Here is a 23,749-nt window from a genome sequence, read left to right on the forward strand (position 1 = left end):
CATATTCTGACAGGCTTACAAAGTGGATATGTCCCTTGGATGGCTATTGTGAGTGTATCTACTGCCTTAGATCCTTGAAATAATGTGTGTGTGTGTGTGTGTGTGTGTGTGTGTGTGTCTAACTGGGGAGGTCAGTTCTGGATGTATAAGCAACCCTTACAACTGGGTGTAAGCAAATGATGGACTCCTAGGGCAATTTTAACTATGATGGTTTGCATCTCAGCATGTCTCATGGGTGTTTGTGTCAGCACTATGATCAAAATCACTGTTGACAACTAGCTGAGGTGGTGAAGAGGTGTCTAGAACTTAGAGATATGGATTCTAATTCCAAATGACCTTGGCCACTTAGAGATACACTTAGAAGCCATTAGGAGAATCTATTTTATTTCTAAATCTGCAACTTCAGAATGTCCTCAGGCTTTAAAGAGTTTGAACCCATTAAACTGCCTAGACTGCTTTGACAGCAGAGTGTTGGTTAATTACAGTGGCAATCTAATTATAAGGTTTATAAGGTTTCCCTGTAATTGATTCCCTTTCAAGTATGTGGAAACTTTACTTGATATGCATTCGTTCCTGAAAATCATGGGAATAGACAAGATTCTGTGTCTTAGAATCGGGGAGACCATCCCAATTGCATTTGAAGTCCTTATTCAGGACAAAGGGACTCTTCTCAGTATTTTATTCATTCATTCTCTCATCCATTCATTCATTCACCAATTCATTCATTCATTCATTCAGGAAATATTACATTAATAATATACACCTAGCACTAGTAGTCTCCAAGGATACAAAGACATATTGGATATAGTCAGCCACAAATAGACTTACTAGTTGAAGAGATTGACAGAAATGAGTAATTAAAGCTAAATGTTAATTATTGATATTAGTGATGTACTTAAGGTCCTAACAAAACTTTTAGGAGGAAATCCCTAATTCTGCATTGTGTGGGATAAATGGGAGAATGCTGGTGGGGGCATAGAGCAGCACTCACTGGATCAGTAAATATTAAATATTATAGTAATATTTACTGATTAAAGGATCAGTAAATATTCAGCATACAGAAGGCAAGAATTTGAAATGGGGAAATGAAAAAAATGCAGAGCCATGAGAGAATAAGAAAATCAAGCATCTGTCACCACTTTAGACAACCAATTATAATAGGCATTGCTACGGCCTATGGCATATAAAACACTTTGCCAGCTCCATAAAAACAAAAGAGCTAATCCTTACAAAGTCATTACAAAGCACGAGCACATTTATTGTCCTCATGTCACAGGTGAGGAAAGTGAAGTTTAGAGAGGGTACATTATTAGAGTGAGATCACATAGATTATATGTAGGGAAGCCTGGATTTGAAAAGTTCAAATGTCTGTCTGATCCTGGAGTGCAAGCTCTTAACCAGTATGTTTTTGCAGCCTCTTCCTTTTGAGGAGTGGCAATTAATTCCATCAAGACCTAGTCCTCAGTTTCCTCAGTGTGAAATGACAAAGTTATGCTATGTGAACTCCAAAGACCTTTATGTCTTGAAGCTTCTATTTTAATTTAATCTTGCCTCAAGCTTAAGAACACTTTCTTTTTGTCTTACATATATCTTCCTAAAGACATAATAGACAGCATATCAGTATTAAAGACTTAGGGATGCCTGCGGGTCTCAGTGGGCTGATGTGGGCTTAGTGGCTGCCTTTGGCTCAGGGTGTGATCCCAGGGTCCTGGGATTGAGTCCCACATCAGGCTTCCTGTGAGAAGCCTGCTTGTCCCTCTACCTGTATCTCTGCCTCTCTCTCTTTGTCTCATGAATAAGTAAATAGAGTCTTTAAGAAAAAGACTCAAATGCACAGGGCATTTTTATTATAATCATCCTTTGGATGAATATGAAACACCAATGTGCCCAGTTTTCCACATTAAATTCCTGCATATGGAGGAAAAAAGTTCTTATCACTAAAGTACATGATATATATTTAAATTCCCTGATTAATTACTAAATTCTTCAGAGCTCTTACCAATTTTTCAAAAAGAATGAGAGTGAGTAGTAGATGGACATTGATGAATGATGGAGGGATCATTCTGCTCTTCTTTGCTGCATGATTTAATAAACCAATATACTCTAGCTTTACTATATTCTCCTATAGTCCTGCATGTAATAGCAGGCTGTACCAAATAAAGGCTTAAAGAAAATTATTTTCTTTTACCTATTTGCCCTGAAGGCAGACTGGACTTTAGTCAAGTCTAGAGAGGTGTCTATTTTACTTTCAAGCAATATCTATAACATGTTATAGTGGGCATTGGCTTTTTTTTTTTTTAATTTTTTTTAAAAAAATTATTTATTTATTTATTTATTTATTTATTTATTTATTTATTTATTTATTTATTTATGATAGTCACACAGAGAGAGAGAGAGAGGCAGAGACACAGGCAGAGGGAGAAGCAGGCTCCACGCACCGGGAGCCTGACGTGGGACTTGATCCCGGGTCTCCAGGATCGCGCCCTGGGCCAAAGGCAGGCGCCAAACCGCTGCGCCACCCAGGGATCCCCGCTTTTTTTTTTTTTTAAACTTTCCCAAATCTATACTCTGAAGTTGGAAAACTGCTCATTTTTTGAATCTTGGTGGTAAGCTGATATGCACCTTCCCAAACTCTCTTGCAAATAGAGGGATTCAGCGCCACCAACCAGCCACACCTGTCCCCACTTTGAATTGGGATTTGGGGGCATGCAGAAGCAGTCATGGTGGAGAATTCATCCTGGCAGTGGGTAAGGGAGCAGCTGAAGCTCCAACATGAGGTTTCCATGGCAGCAGCAGCAGTGGTGAGCAGCTGAACCAGTGCTCAAGTCTGGGGTATAAGGGTGCAAGCTCTCATGTTTCTTTTCTGTGAAGATAGCAGTGCGGTCTGCACTAGCCTAGCTTGAGGTTTGACTGAGCCTGTGCCCTACCTGTTACCTGGTCTCTCCATCTCAAGCCTACTTCTAGAAATCTGTGAGTGCCCCAATGTACTTTTTTTAAAAAGAAACATTGTTAAAAACTTTTAATTTTGAAAAAAATATCTAGCCTACAGAAAAATTCCATGTATAGAACAATGGACTCCCATAATGCCCTTTCAAGTTTACCAATTTTTAACATTTTGATGTATTTTCCTTCCTCTCTCTCTTTCTGTCTCTGTTTCTCTCTGTCTTCCCTCTCACGCTCACTCATTTTCTCTCTATATATGTAATTATATTATACATAGCATTATTTTCATTATTCCAAATCACTTGAGAATCACTATGCCCCTTTTCCCCTTCATACTGCATCATATATGTCCTATAAACAAGGGTATTCTCTTACATAGCCATAGTTTAGTTATCAAATTCAGGAAACATAACATTAATGTTAATCTAGTTTCCCAGTCTACATTCAAGTTTTAATTATGCCAACAGTGTGCTCTACAACAATTTTCTTTCTCAGTCCAAGATCCAATCCAGGATCATATGTTGCATTTCATTGTCCTATCTGTTAAGTCTTCTCTTATTGTGTAAAATCTCAGTTTTCCTTTGTTTTTCAAGACATTGACACTTTCAAAAACATAATCTGTTTACTTTATCCCTCATTTGGGTTTATCTGAGATTTTCTTCTGATTAGATTTAAATTGTACATTCTCAGCAGTAATATTACATGAGTGATGTTGTGTCCTTCTCAGGACATCACATCCAGAGATGGGCATGCAGATGGTTACTATATTGGTGATGTTGATCTTGATGACTTAATTAGGGTGTTGTCCAATTTCTCCATTGAAAAGTTATTATTTTTTTCTCTTATAATTTAGATGGTTAATATATGTTTTTTACAATATTTTATTTATTTATTTTGAGAGAGAGAGCACATGGTGGGGGAGAGGAGCGGAGGGAGAGGGAGAGAGAATCCTAAGCAGGCTCCATGCTCAGTGCAGGGCCCAATGTGGGGTTCAGTCTCACCACCCCAAGATCACGACCTGAGCCCAAATCAAGAGTCAGATGCTCAACTAACTGAGCCACCCAGGCAGCCCAAGATGGTTGATATTTTGATGTTTTATAAATACCCTGTTTCTCCTCAAACTGCCTCTTTCCTCAGATTTGGCATCCATTTATCATTTTTGCTTGAATCAATTTTTACTATGATGATGGCATAATGGTGATTTTTCTATTTTCATCATTCCTCTTATGTTCATTAATTGTCCAAATATACATTTAATAAGTCCCCTTTCTACTTAAGTAAGCCAGAGTTGGTTCCCATTGCTTACAGCAAAGAAACCTGGGAGTTGATTTACTTGTATATTTGGGGAGCTAGTTCCAAAAACCTATCAAACCGGTTCACTCAGATGCTCAATCTAGCCAGTCCAAGGAGAGACAGTGGGGAACGCTCTTAGGAAAAGAAATGAAACAACTTTTCATGGTGCCTCATTCCACTTTTAAAACACACGTACAGACCAGACCTTCTTGCACTGCCAGCCAAATGATTTCCAAACTGAATATATAAAATCAAATAGTTATTCTAAAATTGAAAAGCAGGGGGATCCCTGGGTGGCCCAGTGGTTTAGGGCCTGCCTTTGGCCCAGGGCGCGATCCCAGGATCGAGTCCTGTGTCGGGCTCCCGGCATGGAGTCTGCTGCTCCCTCTGCCTGTGTCTCTGCCTTTCTCTCTCTCTCTCTTTCTCTATCATGAATAAATAAATAAAATCTTTAAAAAAATAAATAAATAAAATTGAAAAGCAGTAAAATATCATTTTTTGTGACTAAACGCCAAACACCTAGATATTTAGGAATATCTAGCAGTTTATTATAATGCTTACTTTTCACTTAGATTTTTGTTTGCAATAAATATCAAAATAAAGAATAATAGTATAGTAGAAATAGCACCCTGAGGTAAGGCAGGTTTCATTCCAGTGCTAGCTCTGCTAACTAACCTATGTGGGACTTTTTGAGCAAATCTCTTATTTTTCTGAACTTTAATTTCCTCATCTGTTAAATTAGATGGTTGAACAAAGCACTTTCAAGAGTCTTTCAAACTCAGGATTCTATGGCCTCAAAACTGAACATTAGTGTAATTGTTGGAGACATAGGGAACTGTTAATCTAGAATATTCTAATGAGCACATTTGGATCCAAGATTATTCTGTTATAAAGTTTAGCAACTGTGAGATAACTCCCAAGTTATTCAGAGAAAAGAAACATCAGAACAATTTAGAGAACAATTTATAGTCTAGAGAGGCTAAAGCAGTCTTAGGCTGTCTGAATAGATGTCTTTCTTAAAAGATAAATAGTCTCACAGTGCTTGACATTGGTCAGATCCCATCTTGAGCAGTGTGTCTTGCTCAGAGGGCCATACTTTCACGGAGGCATTAAAACATCAAAAATGTCATTATGAAAAATGATTGAGGGAACTGGGCTGTTTATCTTGAAGAAGAAAAGATTTAATGAGATGAAGACATGATAATTCTCTAAATACTTGTTTATTTAAGAGGGATATAATAGGTTTTTTGTGTTTTCTCCAGACAGAAAAACTACAACCAGCTGGGTGGAGGCTTTGGTACGGATAGAAGGAAGAAACTTTATTCAAACACACGTGTGATAGCTGCTCTTACCAGCCCCTCTGTCAGGGATATCATCATGTCTCTGTGACCTCAGAGACACCCAAGAATCAAACTTTTTGCTAGGGTTTCAGTGCAACAGATCAGGCCTTATTCCCCATGTAGATGCTTTCACACCATTATTTCTCAAATGTTAATGTACACATAAATCTCTGGGTATCTTGAGAAATCCAGTTGCTGATTTAGTAGGTCTGGGGTGGGACCCGAGATTCTACCTTTCTAACAAGCTCCCAGGTGTTTCGTGTGCACATAATCACCTGCCCAATCAGATGTTACATCCTGACATGACCAAAGGATACCATTCAGTATAAGCATTTGTGTTACAATTAACAATCATGTGAAAAGAGGTAAAAATATGTTTTGCAATTCTATCAGCTTCACCTTCTCATGATGTTTAAATGTTTTCCTGTTTCTCATTTCCTTAAAGAGATTCCAGATTTTCTGACCTTTCACTATTTTTGATCACTCTGCATGATGGTACTGGCATGGCTCTTTCTACTTCTAGGTAACCAGGAAATATTCCCCTAGGACATGATGAATTTTGCTTATTTTAGGTCCTTACTTCATTCAGTTGACTGCAACCATTTTTGGTAGGACAGACAGACATACATACACAAACACATGTACCATCTCATGGTGCTTTGTATTGGATTTGTTCACAGGCATGACGGTCTAGGAACTCTAGAGGCCTGTGTGTGCAAGGGACACTGTGCCCACCTTCAGCTCCCCCTTCCCTCTAGGTTTATATCTAACTCCAAATAGGCATCTTACTCAGTGGGAACTGGCGAATGTCTCCAGGGTCTTTTTATTATTATTGCCTTGAGGAAATTTTTATCTGACCCGGATGCCACACCAGTTTTAACCCTTAAGGATATACAGAACAATTGTAGCCTCTTCCTCCATAGTAACCCTTCAAACATTTACAGAAAGTCATTGTGGTGTCTTTGAGTCTTTACTTTCCAAGCTAAACATCCCCAGTTCCTTCAATCATTACTCGTATGAATTATTCTATCATACCAGTTGCTTTAAAAACTATATAATTTTTAAGAGGGTGTGTGGGAATGGGAATTTTGGGCTTGCTGGATAAATTTCTGGCATCACAACACCAATCGTCTCTTGGAATCTTTATGGCTTATAGGTCACCATCTGGCAGTCTATTTGGAAAAAAAAAAGTTTTCACTATACCAAGTCCCACTTGTAGGGTTTTTCTGTTTTGTTTTTGTTTTTGGATTTTTTTTTTTAAAGGTATCAATGCATAAGCAGGAGTTTGGGGGAGTTCTGTATGTACCGTCAATGCAAACTTTCCCACCTGGCTCAGGCCCCATTTCAGAGCTGCTGGCAGGGTTCTCTGTGTTTCTGTTGCATGAAATGGTGGATAAGTAGCCTCTTCCTACATAAATGAGCTCATTATTTGTCATCTGTGCAATTTCTAACAGTGATTGTCTAAAAAATATACATAGGAATGATCAGTTTAGTAAAATCTCACATGAAGAATAATAATGGTCATTTATCTAATAGAATTTTAATAGGATAAGTAGTACATTGGTACTAATAAATATCAGTCAAAAAGGACATAATAAGACAACATTGGCAGTGTGTTGTATTATACTCTTAGCTCTGAACAATCAGCAGTGATATGGATATTTAACCAATAGAATAAACTATCTTCCTGTAAATACTCTGTGTAATATGCTAATATATAAGATATAAAAATATTTATTAATGGAATGAAGAAAGAAGTTTTCCATTTGGTTTCCCAAATAAAGTGATGGCATAGGTGAGGAGGGGTAGAAGTGGGTGAGATGGAGATGAAGGTCATTAAGAGAAATGTAACCCCTAATTCATAGGGCTCTAGTGGTCTTGGTCCCTGATGCATGGGTTATGTGCTATATAGTAAATAAATTCTGAATTATAAAAAGGTGATACATATTCGGAAACTTGGCAACCTCAATTCCCCTAGATGTGTCCAAACACTCAGATTAGATTTAAGTCTCTTAATAATGAAACATTAGGCTGGGGCTGACCTTTACTTTTACTGCAGGAAATGCATACTAGCTATTCTATAAGTATCAAGAAGTTAATTCTAGAATATAAAACCTTTAAACAGGGTAGGCTGGGTGGCTCAGTGGTTTAGAGCCGCCTTCAGCCCAGGGCCTGATCCTGGAGACCCAGAATCGAGTCCCACATCAGGCTCCCTGCATGGAGCCTGCTTCTCCCTCTGCCTGTGTCTCTGCCCCCCTCACCCCTGTGTCTCTCATGAATAAATAAGTAAAATCTTAAAAAAAAGAAAACCTTTAAACAGCTCTAGCTTATGCTTGTGTTGGCAACATGTGATCTCAATGAAAAGTGTAAAAAAGCAGACTGCCAGATGTTTTGACTACATTATACATCACATCTTAATGTTTCCTAGGTTGGCAGTTGTAATACTAGAGATTCAGGACTTTAAAATTAACAAGTTCTGTTCTAACCTTTTCTTAATCCTTACTTTAAAAATGTCTTATACTCAAAACATTCATATGCTGGAATTTTTTCTTTAAAACACGTGTGTTTAGGAAGAATGTTTATAGATCATAAACAAATTCTAGGAGGAACATGTTGTGTTTCTTGCAGTAAGTATATTATATAAACTATTGGCCTGTATGTCTGGGGAATGATATTTTCAGGTTAATTAAATATTCTGCAATATTATACCATAAGTATTATAATTTTTAAGTGTTAGGAGCTCAGTATTACTCTCATATCAAGCATGATTTGCTTGTAAATATATCAGAAGGCATTTCAAAATCTTGCTCGAGCTTGTGTCATAATTTTGAGCACCAGCTCCACTGTACATGAATTTCCTTCAGGAGGGTTCTAGTTAGTACCATTTCGGAAAATAAATTCATTCAGTAAATGAGCATTAATGCTGATTATCATTCATAATAAGACTTTGAGGAGGAGGGGCAGGTGCCATTTGAAATGGGAGTAGTGGAGAACACAGCAGCTACACCTGACCAAAACAACAAACTCCAGCCTCAGGCCAGCATTACCACATTCTCCTTAAAACATCTCCTCTACCAAAACTAATCTTTGAAGACACTCCCCTGAAAATGCAAATACCACTGCAAGGTGTGTGTGTGTGTGTGTGTGTGTGTGTGTATGTATGTAGTGTCCTAGTATTAATTGTATCTTTGTTAGCAAAAGGTTGATAAAGGAAATGACACAGGATAGAAAATGGTGGCATCAAGAAGAAAATGGATCTCTTAGAGAAGTGGAAATACCCATGACAAATATTACTTATTTTAAAGTTTTGTTTAAGGGCTTCAGTTATGACAAACTGCTGTTATAGATGTTGAAACAACATTTTATAATCTTATCTTGGATTGGCTTCTTATATTCGTTGTTTCCAGTGAACCTAAATGAATTCCCAGTGGCCAGATCTAATGTTTTAACATAATTCATGTTACTCAAGCTGCTTCCCTTCATGATGATTTTTTTTTTAAAGCTAAGTAAAGTCATAAATAAAGACAAACACAAAATGCCTTTGGGGGAAGACAAATAAAATGTCTACTTTTAGAGCTGTTAATAATCTCACAATTTTTGTCACTTACATTTTCTTAAGTTAATATCTTTTGAAGCCAGAGAGTGTAGAATGTTTCCTCAGCCAGCTTAAATAAATTTTAAGTCTCATTTTGAATGCCCATAACGGAGATCAGTTAAAAATACAAGTAGATATTTTGTTTGATTGCTTTCTGAAATAACTTTCTTTTATAACAAAAAGCATTACTGAGGATGCTTCATTAAAAATAAACAAATCTTAGTTCAAAATTGAAATCACATTGCTCTATATTTATACTATCCCAGGAAAAAAAAATTTGGCTAAGGAAATATTCAGAGACACGTAATTATTTTGCTCTAATTAGCATTGTTAATTCACATGCACATGTACAAACAAGCATTGCAGTGCAGAGCATACAGAGGTATTAAAGGGATTAAGACTACGGGTTATCTGATAGGAATAGAGAGTTTGGTGTGAACTGAATCTAAACTATATTTAATCGCCATTGGCCCCCTTGGTCAAAAGGGAAGAAAAAAAGTAAATCTAAAACAGTCACTAAAGAAACAACCTTTGCTTAAGTTGCTTGGGTGATAAATTCCCCTCGGAAATAAGTAGTGAGGCAGTTGAAAAACAGCACAGCTCTGGGGCCCTGCTCCTAAGAAATATACCTGTGGCATTTACTACAAAACCAAGAAATCTAGGCTGCTCTGCTCTGCTCTATATGTAATGGATGTCAAATTTTCAAATGAACTAGCAGAGTGTGTTTTAGAAAGTCTGTGGCTTCTACAGTGAATTCAGGTTCTATGGTAAACTGATGAATTAGCTAGATGTAAAGTCTAGCTTAATAGACTTTATTTACAAAATCATTATGTTGTAAAAACAAAGGCACTACAGGAGTTTAAATTAGCCTATTTTTTAAGGCTTCTTGTGAACATCTTCCCCACTCCAGACTGCCGATTTACAAAACATTTTATTTTAGAATCTCTTGGATACAGAAAAGAGAAGAATTAAAAGGCATAGCAAATGACTGCAAATATCTTGTTTCTCTCTCATTTTAAGGTATCAGCCAAGTAACACCAGTGTATCAAATGAACTCTCAAGTTGGCAGAAGTGTTAACAAATCTGCTCGGCCCTGGTCCACTTTACCAAATATGTATTCAGATTTTTAATAACAAATATTGTGGAATGTTTGGGCTATATATCTTCTCCTTCATGATTGCAGTTAGGTGCACACAGGAGGACGATGTTATCTCTGATAAGGAAGGATTCTTTATTTAATCTAAACATATCAGCATAATGGAGATTTTGTCTATAGGCTAAATTCTATTCTTTGGGAAAGAGACTGGGCTTTTCAAATGCAAGCAAATAACTATATTATAAATCAGGCTATAACAGGCATTATTTCTGGGGGAGAGGAAATCCCACTGAGATGATCATATCATTTTATAGTTACTGAACTATTAAAGCCTTAGAAGTTTTATGTTTGACATTAATGGTCAATAGTAAATAGGAAAAAAAAAAGTATTGTGCTCTGAAATGTTGACAAGCATATTGATCACAGTCTTTACTTAGTAACATTTTCAAGTTAAGCTTGGCAGCAAAGATTTGTGAGTTTTACTGCAAGCCATCATATTTGCCGTTATAGAAGTGCACAAGCAAAAAACATTAAAGTTGGAAGTATATGCAGAATCTTAGTTTTGTTTATTCTCTCACGATAAAATGAAACCCTCAGACATTATTCTAGATGATCAAGTTTTAATAATATCCTTCCTTGAAACATTCAGAAAATTAGGTTAAAATTGTTTTGGGGTGCCTGAATTTATTAGATTGTTGCTTTAATTCTTCATTCACAAAAACATATTTTAAACAAAAAAATAATGTAGAAAGTTTTTGTAAATTGATTATGAATTTTGTGTGAATGAGCAATATTCTGAAGATTGACTCTATTCAGTAAAACCTTCCTATTTTAAGCCTGTAAAGAAACTGTTTAGGGACAATAAATAGAGAATATATAAAATCATAAGCATCATTCTTCGGTGCAAATGGAAACATAAAATTCTAGTTATAATCCTTTGTTAATTTTTCCAACAGTCATTGTTTGAATACTTCTTTGTTGCTAAACTTTCCAATTAATGTAGTTTTAATAAGAAACATGCAGACCACATCTATTATATATATCTAGAAATATACCTTAGTGACTAATTATTATCCATCAACTGTTATAGAGGTCCATTAATAATTTTCAAACAGGATGGTGTCAGTAATATGGGAAATGCTTTTGGAATTCTGATAGTACTTATTTCTGATTCAGAAATCTTACAAAACTTATGAAATTGATTAATACCATTTTATATAAAAGTAAATTATAGTCTAAAAGAATTTCCTCACAGATTTAGAAAATAAATATTTGGTAATACTAAGTCGTAAATGCAATAACATATTTATCTATTTTCAATTGCTCCAATGACATAGAAGCAAAATTGTCAATATTCACACGTTACACACTAGTGTGAAGACACCACATATGATGACTATATTTGATCATCTTTGGGATGGAAAGGAAGCTCCAACATCAAACCTGATGACTACAGCATTTAGGAACAGCAAAAAAAAAAAAAAAAAAAAAAAGCTCAGTTCACACTTTAGGAAGCTGAGTTAGTATTTTGTTTTTTTCCCCCAAAGCGTACACCTGCTTTTATAAGGAAGAACCAACCATGTGAATGAGAACTGGAGTCAAGGTTAAAATAATTTTTCCCAGGAGAGTAGAGCGCATCTGAGAGAAGCAGAGGCTTAGCTCAGAGGAGCATTAATAACCAGAGGCAGCACCTCCCCTGAAAAACATTAGAGCCTCTTGGACATATGTTTGAAATTCAACCTCCCAAGTCATCCTGTGACTTTAGGGATAGGTGACAATGTCCCACTATCTGAAGAGGGAAAATACAGCACAGACCATTAAAAAAAAAAAATCACTTTAGAAAATAATACAAAATAGGTAAAGTATTCTAACTGTCAAGAAACCTTTGCAGATGATTGAAGCAAAGCTTTGTCTTTCCAATTATTGTTTGCCCTTCAGCTGACATACATGCCGAGATGCATCAATAGGATTACAACGGAAACAGAGTCATCTCCAGGTTTCCTCTGTTTGGATCCCTTGATCTTGTTTAAAGAAACAGGCTCGGGGAATGCACAGAAAACAAACTTTCCCCGTGGAAGTTCCGAGGTCTCCCCGCCCCCCTTCTCCCACCCTCACAAACCTGTCTAGTTGTAGCCATGGCACCGGACAGAAATGTCATGGTCATGTTGCACCACTTCACTTGTTGAATTGTGCGAAGGCAAGCGCTTGACCACAGTAACTTAGTGAACCACCTTGCTCTTAAATTAGCCCCCAGGACTTCTTGCCAGTTCGAAGGCAGTGTCTTACCTGCATGTGTCCCTGGTACATTCTGCTTGGGCTTCTTCAGGGCTCCCTGAGGCCGCCGGATGCTTTCCCCGTGTGTCCTTGCACACCAACGGAGGCGAGCAGGCGGCGTGCACGCTGTGGTCAGGCGTGCCCCAGGGCCGGGGCGGGGAGGCTCGGGGCAGCCCCGCCGCTCTGCGGGCTGCCGGGAACTGTTCTCCGCTCGCGGTGCTGAAAGCGGACACGGGGGAGCGCGCGGAGGAGCCGAGGAGCCCCGGCGGCCACGCTCACCCGAGGCGCAGGTCCTGCTCCGCCGGGCGCCTCTACAACTCACTGCTTCTCCACCCAACTCTTTCTCGCTTCCCGACGGGCTGCCTCATGCCTCCCTCACTATCTTCGTCGCTAACCCCCTCCTCCTCCCAACCCTGACGTGAGCGCCCACACCAGCCGCCGCCGCAGCCGCCGAGCCGGGCGCGCGCCGCCCTCCCGGCCGCGTCCCTGCCGAGAGGCCGCGGGCCGGGCGCGCGCGCGCGTCCCCGGCGGACCCGGGAGCGGCCCGGAGGCGGGGCGCGCCCGCGGCGGCCAAGGGCCCGCGGAGGTGGTCGCGCAGGGCGTGCAGGTGCGGCCGCGGCCGCCACCGCCACGGAGGTGCCGGCGGCGGACGGTCGGAGGCGAGGAAAGTGGGAGGAAGACGCTCGGTCTCTCCGGGGGCCGTCGGTACCGCCTGAGCCTGGCATCCTGCAGGCGTAATAGGCTGAGCGTGGGGGCTTCCGAAGAGTTGACTTCGGATTCAGTTCTCACAAGTTACCTCCGTGCCATTCCGTGAACAAAGACGCCCCACTCACCCCACCCTCCATTCATTGCTGAGCATTGCATTTAAAATCCCCAAACCCCAGGCCTTCCATGATTTTTCTCCCTGGCACTTAACATCACCTAACATCCTGTATGTTTTACATATTTTATTTATTGTCTGTCTCTATATAGGCAACGTTATTCCCATGAGCCCAGGGATATTTGGGGAGAGGAGTGTATCTGATTTCGCACGGATGTATCAGAATAATATTGTACCTCCTGCCCCAGGGTGGGTCCTCTAAAAATATTTGTTCAATGAATAGGTCGTTACTATAGAATATATAGGTAGAGTGCATTTAGATATGTCCCAAGGTAAAGAGACTGGATAGGGGGATCCCTGGGTGGCGCAGCGGTTTAGCGCCTGCCTTTGGCCCAGGGCGCGATCCTGGAGTCCCGGGATCGAGTCCCACATCCGGCTCCCTGCATGGAGCCTGCTTCTCCCTCTGCCTGTGTCTCTGCTTCTCTCTCTCTCCGTGTCTTTCATGAATAAATAAATAAAATCTTAAAAAAAAATAGAGACTGGATAGTTCCATAGTCTTCACATTATAAATGGGTATACATATACACACACCATGTGCTGGCATAAATGTATATGATTACATAGCTTTGTTGGTAATAAGATCTCCATTTCACTACAACATGCCCTCCAAGGTATATACAGCATGATACAATCCGCCCCCCCAATAGTGCGTATAGCATGATATACATTTCAAAAAGTTAAAAAAGTATATCAACTCCCTAGGAACATAAATATCTATCATATATAACAATATAATAAGGAAAGCAGTAGGAGAATGAATATAGTATCCAGAATGTTGGTAATATTGGGTGAAGAGAGGCGGGGAAAGAGATGGGGAAGCATTTTACATGAAGGTTAATTGTCAATGGCTTAGCTATTAGGTTGGCTGGTGATCTGAGGATATGTATTATTACTCTATAAAAATTGCTATATGACTAAATAAAACAGAACTATGCATGGACTGGTAAGGAAAGGGTGAAATGACTCAAAGAAATGATTAATCTAATTCAGTACATCCGTGGTCCTAAAACAATGGACTGACCATCCAACCAACCAACCACAAAATGAGTAAGACTTATAAAGGCAGGAGATATGGATTCCTATTAGATTTCACCAGTAGTTAACCTTGGAAATTTTCCTTTGCCCTCTTTAGATTTCAGCTTCTCCACATCCAAACCTTGCATAATAAATTCATTGTTTTATCCTGAAAATTGAGATATGTTCATAGAAAAACTGTAAGGTACCACCCATTTTTGTTTTATTGTCCTTTATAAGGCAGAGAACTGGAATAGGAGTCAGCAGGCAGAAGTGGTAATTCCATCTTACTACCTCACTGATCTTTTGAACAAGTCTACTAATTTTCTATTTTCTCAGTTTTGAAGTAAGGCAAATATCTGCTCAGCCTACTGCACAGGTCTGCTGAGGACTGAATGCATGCAAAGGGAGTTATAAATTATAAATCACCATATATGAGTATATACACAGACTTTTTTCCAGTCCAGAAAAGATGAGTGATCATTTCCTGAGATGTCAAGCTGTACAAATTTAAAAGAGGGGGAATGTTTATTGTGAAATGCTAGAATATTGGTATGAAAATCTTGGGGGAAATTCTACTGTTTGATTTGAAAGTGCTAGAATTCTATGAAGCAACAGTGGGGCCGAACTTTTCCAATCCATAATAAGCTTACCATTATCTAATGGCAGATTCAAGGAGCCATCAACCATAAAAGCATTTGGACCAGCATGGCCACTATCTAGAGCTGAAGATAAAATTCAATTTATCATTTTTAAAACTTAAGTAACTCATTTAGTTGCTCCCTACATTCAGAAAATCCCAGGAATGAAAGTGCATCTGTGAAGACACCCCTGTCTTCATCTTTATTTATTAAGAACTTAGTGCATGGGAGTGCTGTGCCAAGTGCTGAAATACGTTGTTGAATAATACAAGTGTGGTCTCTATCTTCATTGAACCCATAGTCCAGCTTCTGGACAGGAGTACATTTGACCACCCTAGAAAGATAAATTTATCTAGACTTTGAATAAACAAACAAACAAACAAACAAACCTTTACAGAGATTCCACAATTTCCCATTTCCCCTATTTAAAAGTTTATATCTAACCTCTTCTAGTCAAACATTTCCCCTTCAGTTTTGAACTTTAATCCTTTCTATAGCACAAATACTTCCTTCAAAGCCTATAAATAAAAGCTTTGTGAGCAAAACACATTTGGCTGACTATTAATTCAAATGTCAGTATCTTAAGATACTTTTGATTCACAGAACCATCTAGCAATTTATACTTCTCATTTGGCTAGACCAAAAACTGCCATCCAAATCTAGCATTTTAGCTCAAGTAATATGGTGTTTTGTTGCGAAAAGAAACTTTTCATGTGCAAATAGATAGACGAGTAGAAAAATCCATAGGATAAAACAGGTATGAACTGTATTCTGGTGAACCCTAAGGATTTTATGATACACATAACAAAAGGCTGAACCATAATATATTTGTAGAAATCTCTTTTGAAAATTGCAAATAGGTTGTTTTTAAAAGAGCTTAAAAGGAGAAAATGTGCATAACTTTCTCTATTATCTAACTTCAGTAATGGTGAGAAAGCATCTCTTTGTGTGATTTCTGTTCTCCCCAGGAAATCATTAAGGTAAACTGGCATAAGGCAAACAAATCAGAGATGCAGTAGTTTGGAAAAGGTGTGGTTCTTTTGGAACAAAGGCAAGTGGCAAGAGCTATGTGTCTGCTTCTCTGATACTAGAATAAAAATGGAAAACTCTGCCAAACATCTAAATGCTTTATTTGACCCTTCACAGTATTTTCTAGTTTTCATATTACGGATTGGAATCATGAGAAAAACAACTTTGAAGATGAATTGGTAATATGTGTCAAACTCAAACAATTACTTCTATTATAGGGGAAGCAAAAGAAAAGTCTCTGTATACACCGTGCAAGGACTGGCTATTAATGAATCTTTTCTAACCAGACCTGCACACAGGTACACAATTCATTGGCAGTAATATGACCATCAGCAACAGTCTGACTTATAAGTGGCTGGATTATGATTGCCCAGGTAAACTCAAAATAATTCATATTATTAAGGCATACATTGCATCTGAGGAAAAGTAAGATAATCCATAGCTCATTCCTTTCACATTGTTGTTTTGCAACCTAAAATGGGCATGATTTAATACCAGATATTGGTTTCAGAAAATATTTCTCATTTTAAGTGTAAAGACCCTCCATAATCAAAGTGTGGTCTACTGACCAGCAGCATCAGTGTCCTGGGAGCTTATTAGAAATGCTGACTCTCAGGTCCCATCCATGACTTACTGAATCAGAATCCACATTTTATTTTATTTTTATTTTATTTATTTTATTTTTTTATTTTTAGAATCCACATTTTAACAAGATCTTGAAGAGCTTTGTATTACCATCAAATTTGAGCAACAACTGTTGCCTAGATGGTTTATTTATTCATGTAAATATGTGGCAAAGCTAGCTCTTGCCTTTTGCAATGATAGCACATGAGCAACATCTGTACCAAGAGAAAAGCGCAATGCATATTCCCTTCTATTTATAAGATAATCTTACTGTATTTTGAGTGGCCAGAGGATGTGATGTAAAGTCACAACACAGTTTTCTTACAGCAAGAAATGTGCTAATACTGCTTTCAGTTTTAATTATTATAATTAAACTAAAGAGTTGAGCAGAGGCAAAATATATTTTGTATTGATCAAGTTAAATTTTATTAACAAATGAATCCTCCTGCATTTTAAATGGTTATTGAAAATTCAGGATTTATTAAATCTCTTTAAAAAGCTGAGTAATAATGATGATGTCAGTACGTTGTAGATTAAAAAAAATCATTAATAATAGTCTTTTGGTGGTGATTCAACCATTCTTTTATAATCCATACAATTTAAACCCTTCTGCTCAAAGATGGTGTAGGAGAGAACAAAAGTAAAAAAACTGTAGACCCAAATTAAAATGACTAATTGGTTTTTATTGCTCAATCAGATGGAGGAACATTTTGTTAAAGTTTGCCCACTTGCCCTTTTTGTGTCTTTGGCACACTGAATGGGATTAACTGGAGTTCAGGGCATTAGATCTAGAAAGAATTTTGGAAGCCCACACAGCAGACCCTAGTTGTCAGGGGAATTATGACTGAAGAAAAGTACATGGACTCCGGTGACTAGAAGATGGCAGCAATGTTCTTCTAAATGAATAAACAAGCTGAAGGCTTCAGAGTTAGGCCTCCTATTAAACCAGTTTAAGAAATTACACTAAAATAATTTATATATATTTTTTCTTTATGACAATGTTCTTTCAGCAATCCAATATTGCTTTTAATATTAAATGTACCTTCTAGACTTTCTTAGTCTTGGTGAAAATATGTTTGCAAACAGAAATGTCTCTTGCTTTTGACTCCTCCTTACTATTCTTATCTCCACCATCCTAGCACAAACTCTTTTAATCTGTTACCAATCTCAAAGCTAGTTTTATCACTTTCACTCATCTCCATGCCAGGTAATCATAATCATTGCAGCCAGATCAATTTCATAAAGACAAGCATTGATCATATTATTGCCCAGTTCAAAAATCTTAGTGCTTTCTTATTGCCTACCAATATATATAAACATTAGCTTTTTATTCATAGTCATGGAACATAGTTGCCACTCAGAGCCAGTTTTTCTAGTGTCAGGGAGCACTGTCTTTCTTTGAGGGAGCATTTCTTCCCCATTTTTGCCCATTTGTGTGGTGGGAAACATTTTACCACCAGGCTTTGGGGGTCATACATATGACCCCGGCTGAGCCAACAGTGCATTTAATCCCCATAGTCACAGTTAGGGATGGGCATATGACCCAAGTCAGCCAACCAGGGCAAATGAATTCGGTCCCAGGACTATTTGGGAGCAGACTCATTCTTCTTCTAGACCAGGTGCACTAATGATGTAAGCTTGAAGCTGCCAGCATCTAGCACTCTAAAACTGGAAAGAAAATCAACATCAAGGAGAAAGTCTAGTCAGGCTCCCGGGGACAAAATTTGAGCCACTAAATAAACTATACTTAAAGCTAGCTTACTTCTCAATTTTAGTTATTTCAGTTAATAGATTCTCTTTTCTGGTTAAGTTGAATTTTCTGTCACTTGCAACCAAAAGAATACTTATTAATACAATCATCTTCCACAAACTGGTCCCTGTCATTTTTCAGTTCTGTATATGTCCTAACTTTGTAATAACTATAATATTATATTAACATCCAAACAGTCCAAGTTATACTCATACTCTTTCCTTTACTCCTTTGGAATGAAAGCTCATTCTTCTTTCAAGTTTGGTTTCAAATTCCATTACCCTCATAAAACCTTTATTGATCCTCCACTTGAACACATCCCTATGCTGGGAATTCCTTATAATACAAAATTCTTTTTTTTTTTTAAAGCGATTTTATTTACTTATTTGAGAGAGCAAGTGAGTGAGCATGAGTAGAGGGGTGATATAATCTATAAGAAATGTAGAATAACTTCTAAGGGAAATCCATGGTTCTAATCCTGGTTCACATAATTCTCCTTTCTTAGATTACCCAATTCCCATTTACCTACTATTACAACAGACAGTTCTATGGGGGAAAATGAAATTTTAAGGCTATTTTGAAAGAAGAAATAAGACTTTGATGTGATACATAATACCTGCAGATAAATGCTTGTAAAATTATAATTTTTTAAAAATAAAATAGTCTTGGTATTTATTAAAGCCTATGGTATTTTGTGACAGGATGGCAGAGACTATTTTTTAATTCCATAAGGAATGAATCACTAGGATCACTAGGATATTATATACTTAGAGTGCCTTAGTTTAGACTCTTATTATATACCTTCTGGACTAAGAGCTCCTAAATTTTTACACATCCTCTCCCTCATTATAATTCTCTATAAAATAATGAAAGTCAACATTTAAAAATAAATGTAAATTGCAGATGGCAGTGTAGGAGGACCCTAAGTTCACCTTGTCCATGGATACAACTAGATAAATACTCATATCAGTGTAAATAACACAGAAAACAACCCAAAGACTGGCAGAACAAGCTCCACAGCTAAATGTGGAGAAGACACTACATCAAAAGGGGTAGGAAGGGCAGAGATGCAGTCTGTAGCTAAATGGAACTGCAGAACTATTCACAGAAGAGAGAGATGCAGAGGGTGCAGTGAGAGACGAGAAACAAGCCTTCATGCCAGGAAGCCCAAATGGGTAAGACCAATCTCCATATCATTTGGCTTTGAAAATCAGAGGGGCTGAATACGGTAGGTTCTTATAACCAGTAAGACTTAAAACCTGGAATTAAAAAAATCAGGCTTGGTTGGCTTTGGGAGAAACAGGAGGGTGAAAGGAAACTGAGTTCTCACTCTTAACAGCACAACAAACAACCCAACAGGAGGCAGCATAGAAGCAGCAGTTTGAAAAAGCCTGGGGTATATGGGAGGGAGAATTATTTACTGATCTTAGAGCACGTGCCAGAGGGACAGAGATCTCAGGAGACACCTCAAGGAAAAAAAGCTGGTAGGTGCTATTTCCCTCCTCCACCTCCCATCCTAAATACACAGCCACCTCTAGGAAACAGCATGGAGTTGAAACACACTAATTTGGGGAGGGAAACAGATATCCAGATCCAGAAAGCATATAAAGCTCCCAACAGAACCAATCCAAAGAGATCCACACCAAACTACATAGTAGTTAAAATGGTAAAAAGTAGTGACCAAGAGAGAATTTTAAAAGCAGCAAGAGAAAAGAAAACTGTTACATACAAGGGAAATGCCATAAAGTTATCAGCTGATTTTTTAGCAGAAGCCTTGCAGGCCAAAAGGGAGTGCCACTATGTATTCAAAGTGCTGAAAGGAAAAAAATATGCAGCCAAGAATACTCTATCCAGCAAGGCTATCATTCGGAATAGAAGGACTGATAAAGGGTTTCCCAGACAAATAAAAGTTAAAGGAATTCATAACCAGTGAACCAGACTTACAAGATATGTTAAAGGGGAATCTGAGTGGAAAGGAATAGCCATAAGAGTAAGAAAACTAGGCAGCACAAAAGCAGTGAAAATAAGTATATCTGTAAAAATCAGTCAAAAGACTCACAAAATAAAAAGATGTAATGTATGATATCATATACCTAAAACATGCACTGTGGGAGGGAGAGGAGTAAAGAATGGGTTCAAACTTAAGAGATCATTAACATAATATAATATAGACTGCTATATGCAGAAGATGTCATATACAAACTAATGGTAACCAAATATCAGAAACCAGAGGCAGATATGTAAAAAATAAAGAGAAAATATATCACTTCGAAAATATATCACTAATGAAAGCCAACTAATTGTGAAAGAAGAGGTCAAGAACAGAAAAGAACAAAGAAAGATTACAAAGCAAGAAAAATAAGTAACAAATGGAAATAAATATATATCTATCAATAATTAATTTGAATGTAAAATGGATTAAATGCTGCAGTCAAAAGCCATAGGGTGATGGAATGGATAAAAAAACAAGACCTATCTATATGCTGCCTACAAGACACTCATTTTCAGTCCTAAAGAACTATTCAATACATGCAGATTGAAAGTGAAGGGATGGAAAAGTATTTACTATGCAAATGGAACTTGAAAGAAAGCTAACTGGTAATAGTTGTATCAGACAAAATAGACCTTAAAACAAAGACTGTAACAAGAGACAAAAAAAAAGACACTATATAATAATAAAGAGAACAATTCAATAAGAAGATATGACAATTGTAAAAATTCATGCACCCAACTTAAGAACACTCAAAAACTTAAAGCAGCTAATAACAAACATAAAAGAAGTAATTAATAGTAATAAACTAAAAGTAAGGAACTTTATCACCCCACTTACATCAATGGACAGATCATTCAAACAGAAAATGAAAAGGAAAGAGTGGCTTTGAATGACACACTGGACCATATTGATTAATAGATAAATTCAGAACATTCTATCTTAAAATAGAATGCACATTCATTTCAACTGCAAATAGAATAGTCTCCAAAATACACCACATATTAGGCCACAAAATAAGTTTCAACAAATTAAAAAAGATTGAAGTCATACCATGCATCTTTTCTGACTACAATGCTATGAAACTAGAAGTTGACCACAAGAAAAAAAAAATCCAGAAAGAGCACAAATGCATGGAGGTTAAAGAATATGCTACTAAACAATGAATAAGTCAACAAAGAAATCAAAGAGGAAATAAAAAATACATGGAGACAAATAAAAATGAAAACACAATGTCTAAAATCTTTGGGATGCAGCAAAAGCTATTCTCAAAAGGAAGTTAATAGCAATACAGGCCTGCCTCATGGAACAAGAAGAATCTCAAATGAACAACCTATCTTACACCTAAAAGAGTTAGAAGAATAAAACCCAAAACTAGTAGAAGAAAGGAAATTATAAAAATTTGAGCAGAAATAAGTGAAATAAAAACATATATATATATATATATATATATATATATATATATATATCACATTAATGAAACCAGGAACTGGTTCTTTGAAAAAATCAACAAAATTGATAAGCCAGACTTATCAGAGAGAGAGAGAGAGCTCACATAAACAAAATCAGAAATGAAAGAATGAAAGAGGAGAAGTAACAACTGAAACCACAGAAATACAAAGGCTTGTAAGAAAATATTATGAAAAATTATATGCCAACAAATTGGACAACCTAAAAGAAATGAATAAATTCCTATAAATATATAACTGTTCAAAACTGAATCAAAAAGAAATAGAAAATTTGAACAGACCAATTATCAGCAATGGAATTGAATCTGTAATCAAAAAGCTCTTGAGCAGCCCTGGTGGCTCAGCAGTTTAGCGCCACCTTCAGCCCAGGGTGTGATCCTGGAGATCTGGGATCCAGTCCCGGGTCAGGCTCCCTGCATGGAGCCTGCTTCTCCCTCTGCCTGTGTCTCTGCCTCTCTTTCTCTGTGTCTCTCATGAATAAATAAAATAAAATCTTTAAAAAAAACAACCAACCAACCAAACAAACAAACAGAAAACAACGCAAAGCTCCAGCAGGAGCACCTGGGTGGCTTAGCTGGTTAAGCATCTGACGCTTGATTTTGGTTCAGGTCATGATCTCAGGGTCTGGAAAGTGAGCCCTGCATCAGGTTCAGTGCTTGGTGTGGAGTCTAGTTGAGATTCTCTGTCTCCTTCTCCCTCCACCCCTCCTCCTGCTTGAGTGGATTCTCTCTCCAAATAAATAAGATCTTTAAAAAAAAATCTTCCAACAAACAAAATTCCAGGACTAGACAGCTTCACATGTGACTTCTACCAAACATTTAAAGAAGAGTCAATACTTATTATTTTCAAATTTTTCCAAAATATAAATGATGAAAAGCTTCCAAATTCATTCAATGAGACCAGTATCACCCTGACTTCAAAACCAGATAAAGAGACTACAAAAAAAGAATTCTAGGCCAATATCTCTGAAAAACATAAGTGTGAAAATCCTTAACAAAATATTAGCAAACTTAATCCAACAATACATTAAAAAAAAAAGCATTCAACATGATCAAGTGGGATTTATTCCTGGGATGCAAGGGTGATTCATTATTCATGAATCAATCAACATAATACACCACATTAATAAAAGAAAGAATAAAAACCATATAATCATTTCAATAGATGAAGAAAAAGCATTTGACAAAGTACAACATCCATTCATGATAAAAACCTTTAACAAAGTAGGTTTAGAGTAAACATATCTCAACATAATAAAAGCCATATGTGAAAATCCCACAGCTAACATCATACCCAATGGTGAAACACTGAGAGCTTTTCCTCTAAGGTCAGGAACAAGGCAAGGATGTCCACTCTTACCACTTTTATTCAACATACTACTGGAAGCCCTAGCCATAGCAATCAGACAACAAAAAGAAAGAAAATTGATAAGGAAGAAGTAAAATGTTCACTATTTGCAGATGACATGATACTACATATAGAAAACCCTGAAGACTCCACCAAAAAAAATTGCTAGAACTGATAAATCAATTCAGTAAGGTCATAGGATACAAAATAAATATACAGAAATCTATTGCATTCTATATACTAATAATGAAGCAGCTGAAAGAGAAATTAAGAAGGCAATCCCATTTACAATTATATCAGAAATAATCTTAAAACCCAGGAATATATTTAACCAAGGAGGTGAAAGATTTGTATTGTGAAAACTACAAAACACTGATGAGAAAACTGAGGATGACACAAACAAATGGAATGGAAGAACAGACATTGTTAAAATGTCCCTACTATCCAAAGCAATCTACAGGTTT

General features: G+C 37.3%; 1 protein-coding gene across 13 annotated transcripts in view; it reads right to left on the reverse strand.

The window, feature by feature from the left end:
* PEX5L (peroxisomal biogenesis factor 5 like) overlaps positions 1-23,749 on the reverse strand; it is a 320,427-nt gene that overhangs the window by 221,868 nt on the left and 74,810 nt on the right. For 4 of the 13 annotated variants that reach the window (XM_025451224.3, XM_049105773.1, XM_035710232.2 and 1 more), the window contains exon 1: positions 12,554-12,963. The exons of 7 other annotated variants lie outside the window; for them this stretch is intronic. In XM_025451224.3, the coding sequence (XP_025307009.1) occupies positions 12,554-12,574 (21 nt within the window). In that variant the 5' untranslated portion in view covers positions 12,575-12,963. Of the gene's footprint in view, positions 1-12,553; positions 12,966-23,749 lie in introns of those variants that run through there. 2 more of the 13 variants (XM_035710234.2, XM_025451235.3) reach the window with 2 other exon arrangements.

Source organism: Canis lupus, chromosome 34 (assembly GCF_003254725.2).
Source record: "Canis lupus dingo isolate Sandy chromosome 34, ASM325472v2, whole genome shotgun sequence".
Lineage (NCBI taxonomy): Eukaryota > Metazoa > Chordata > Mammalia > Carnivora > Canidae > Canis > Canis lupus.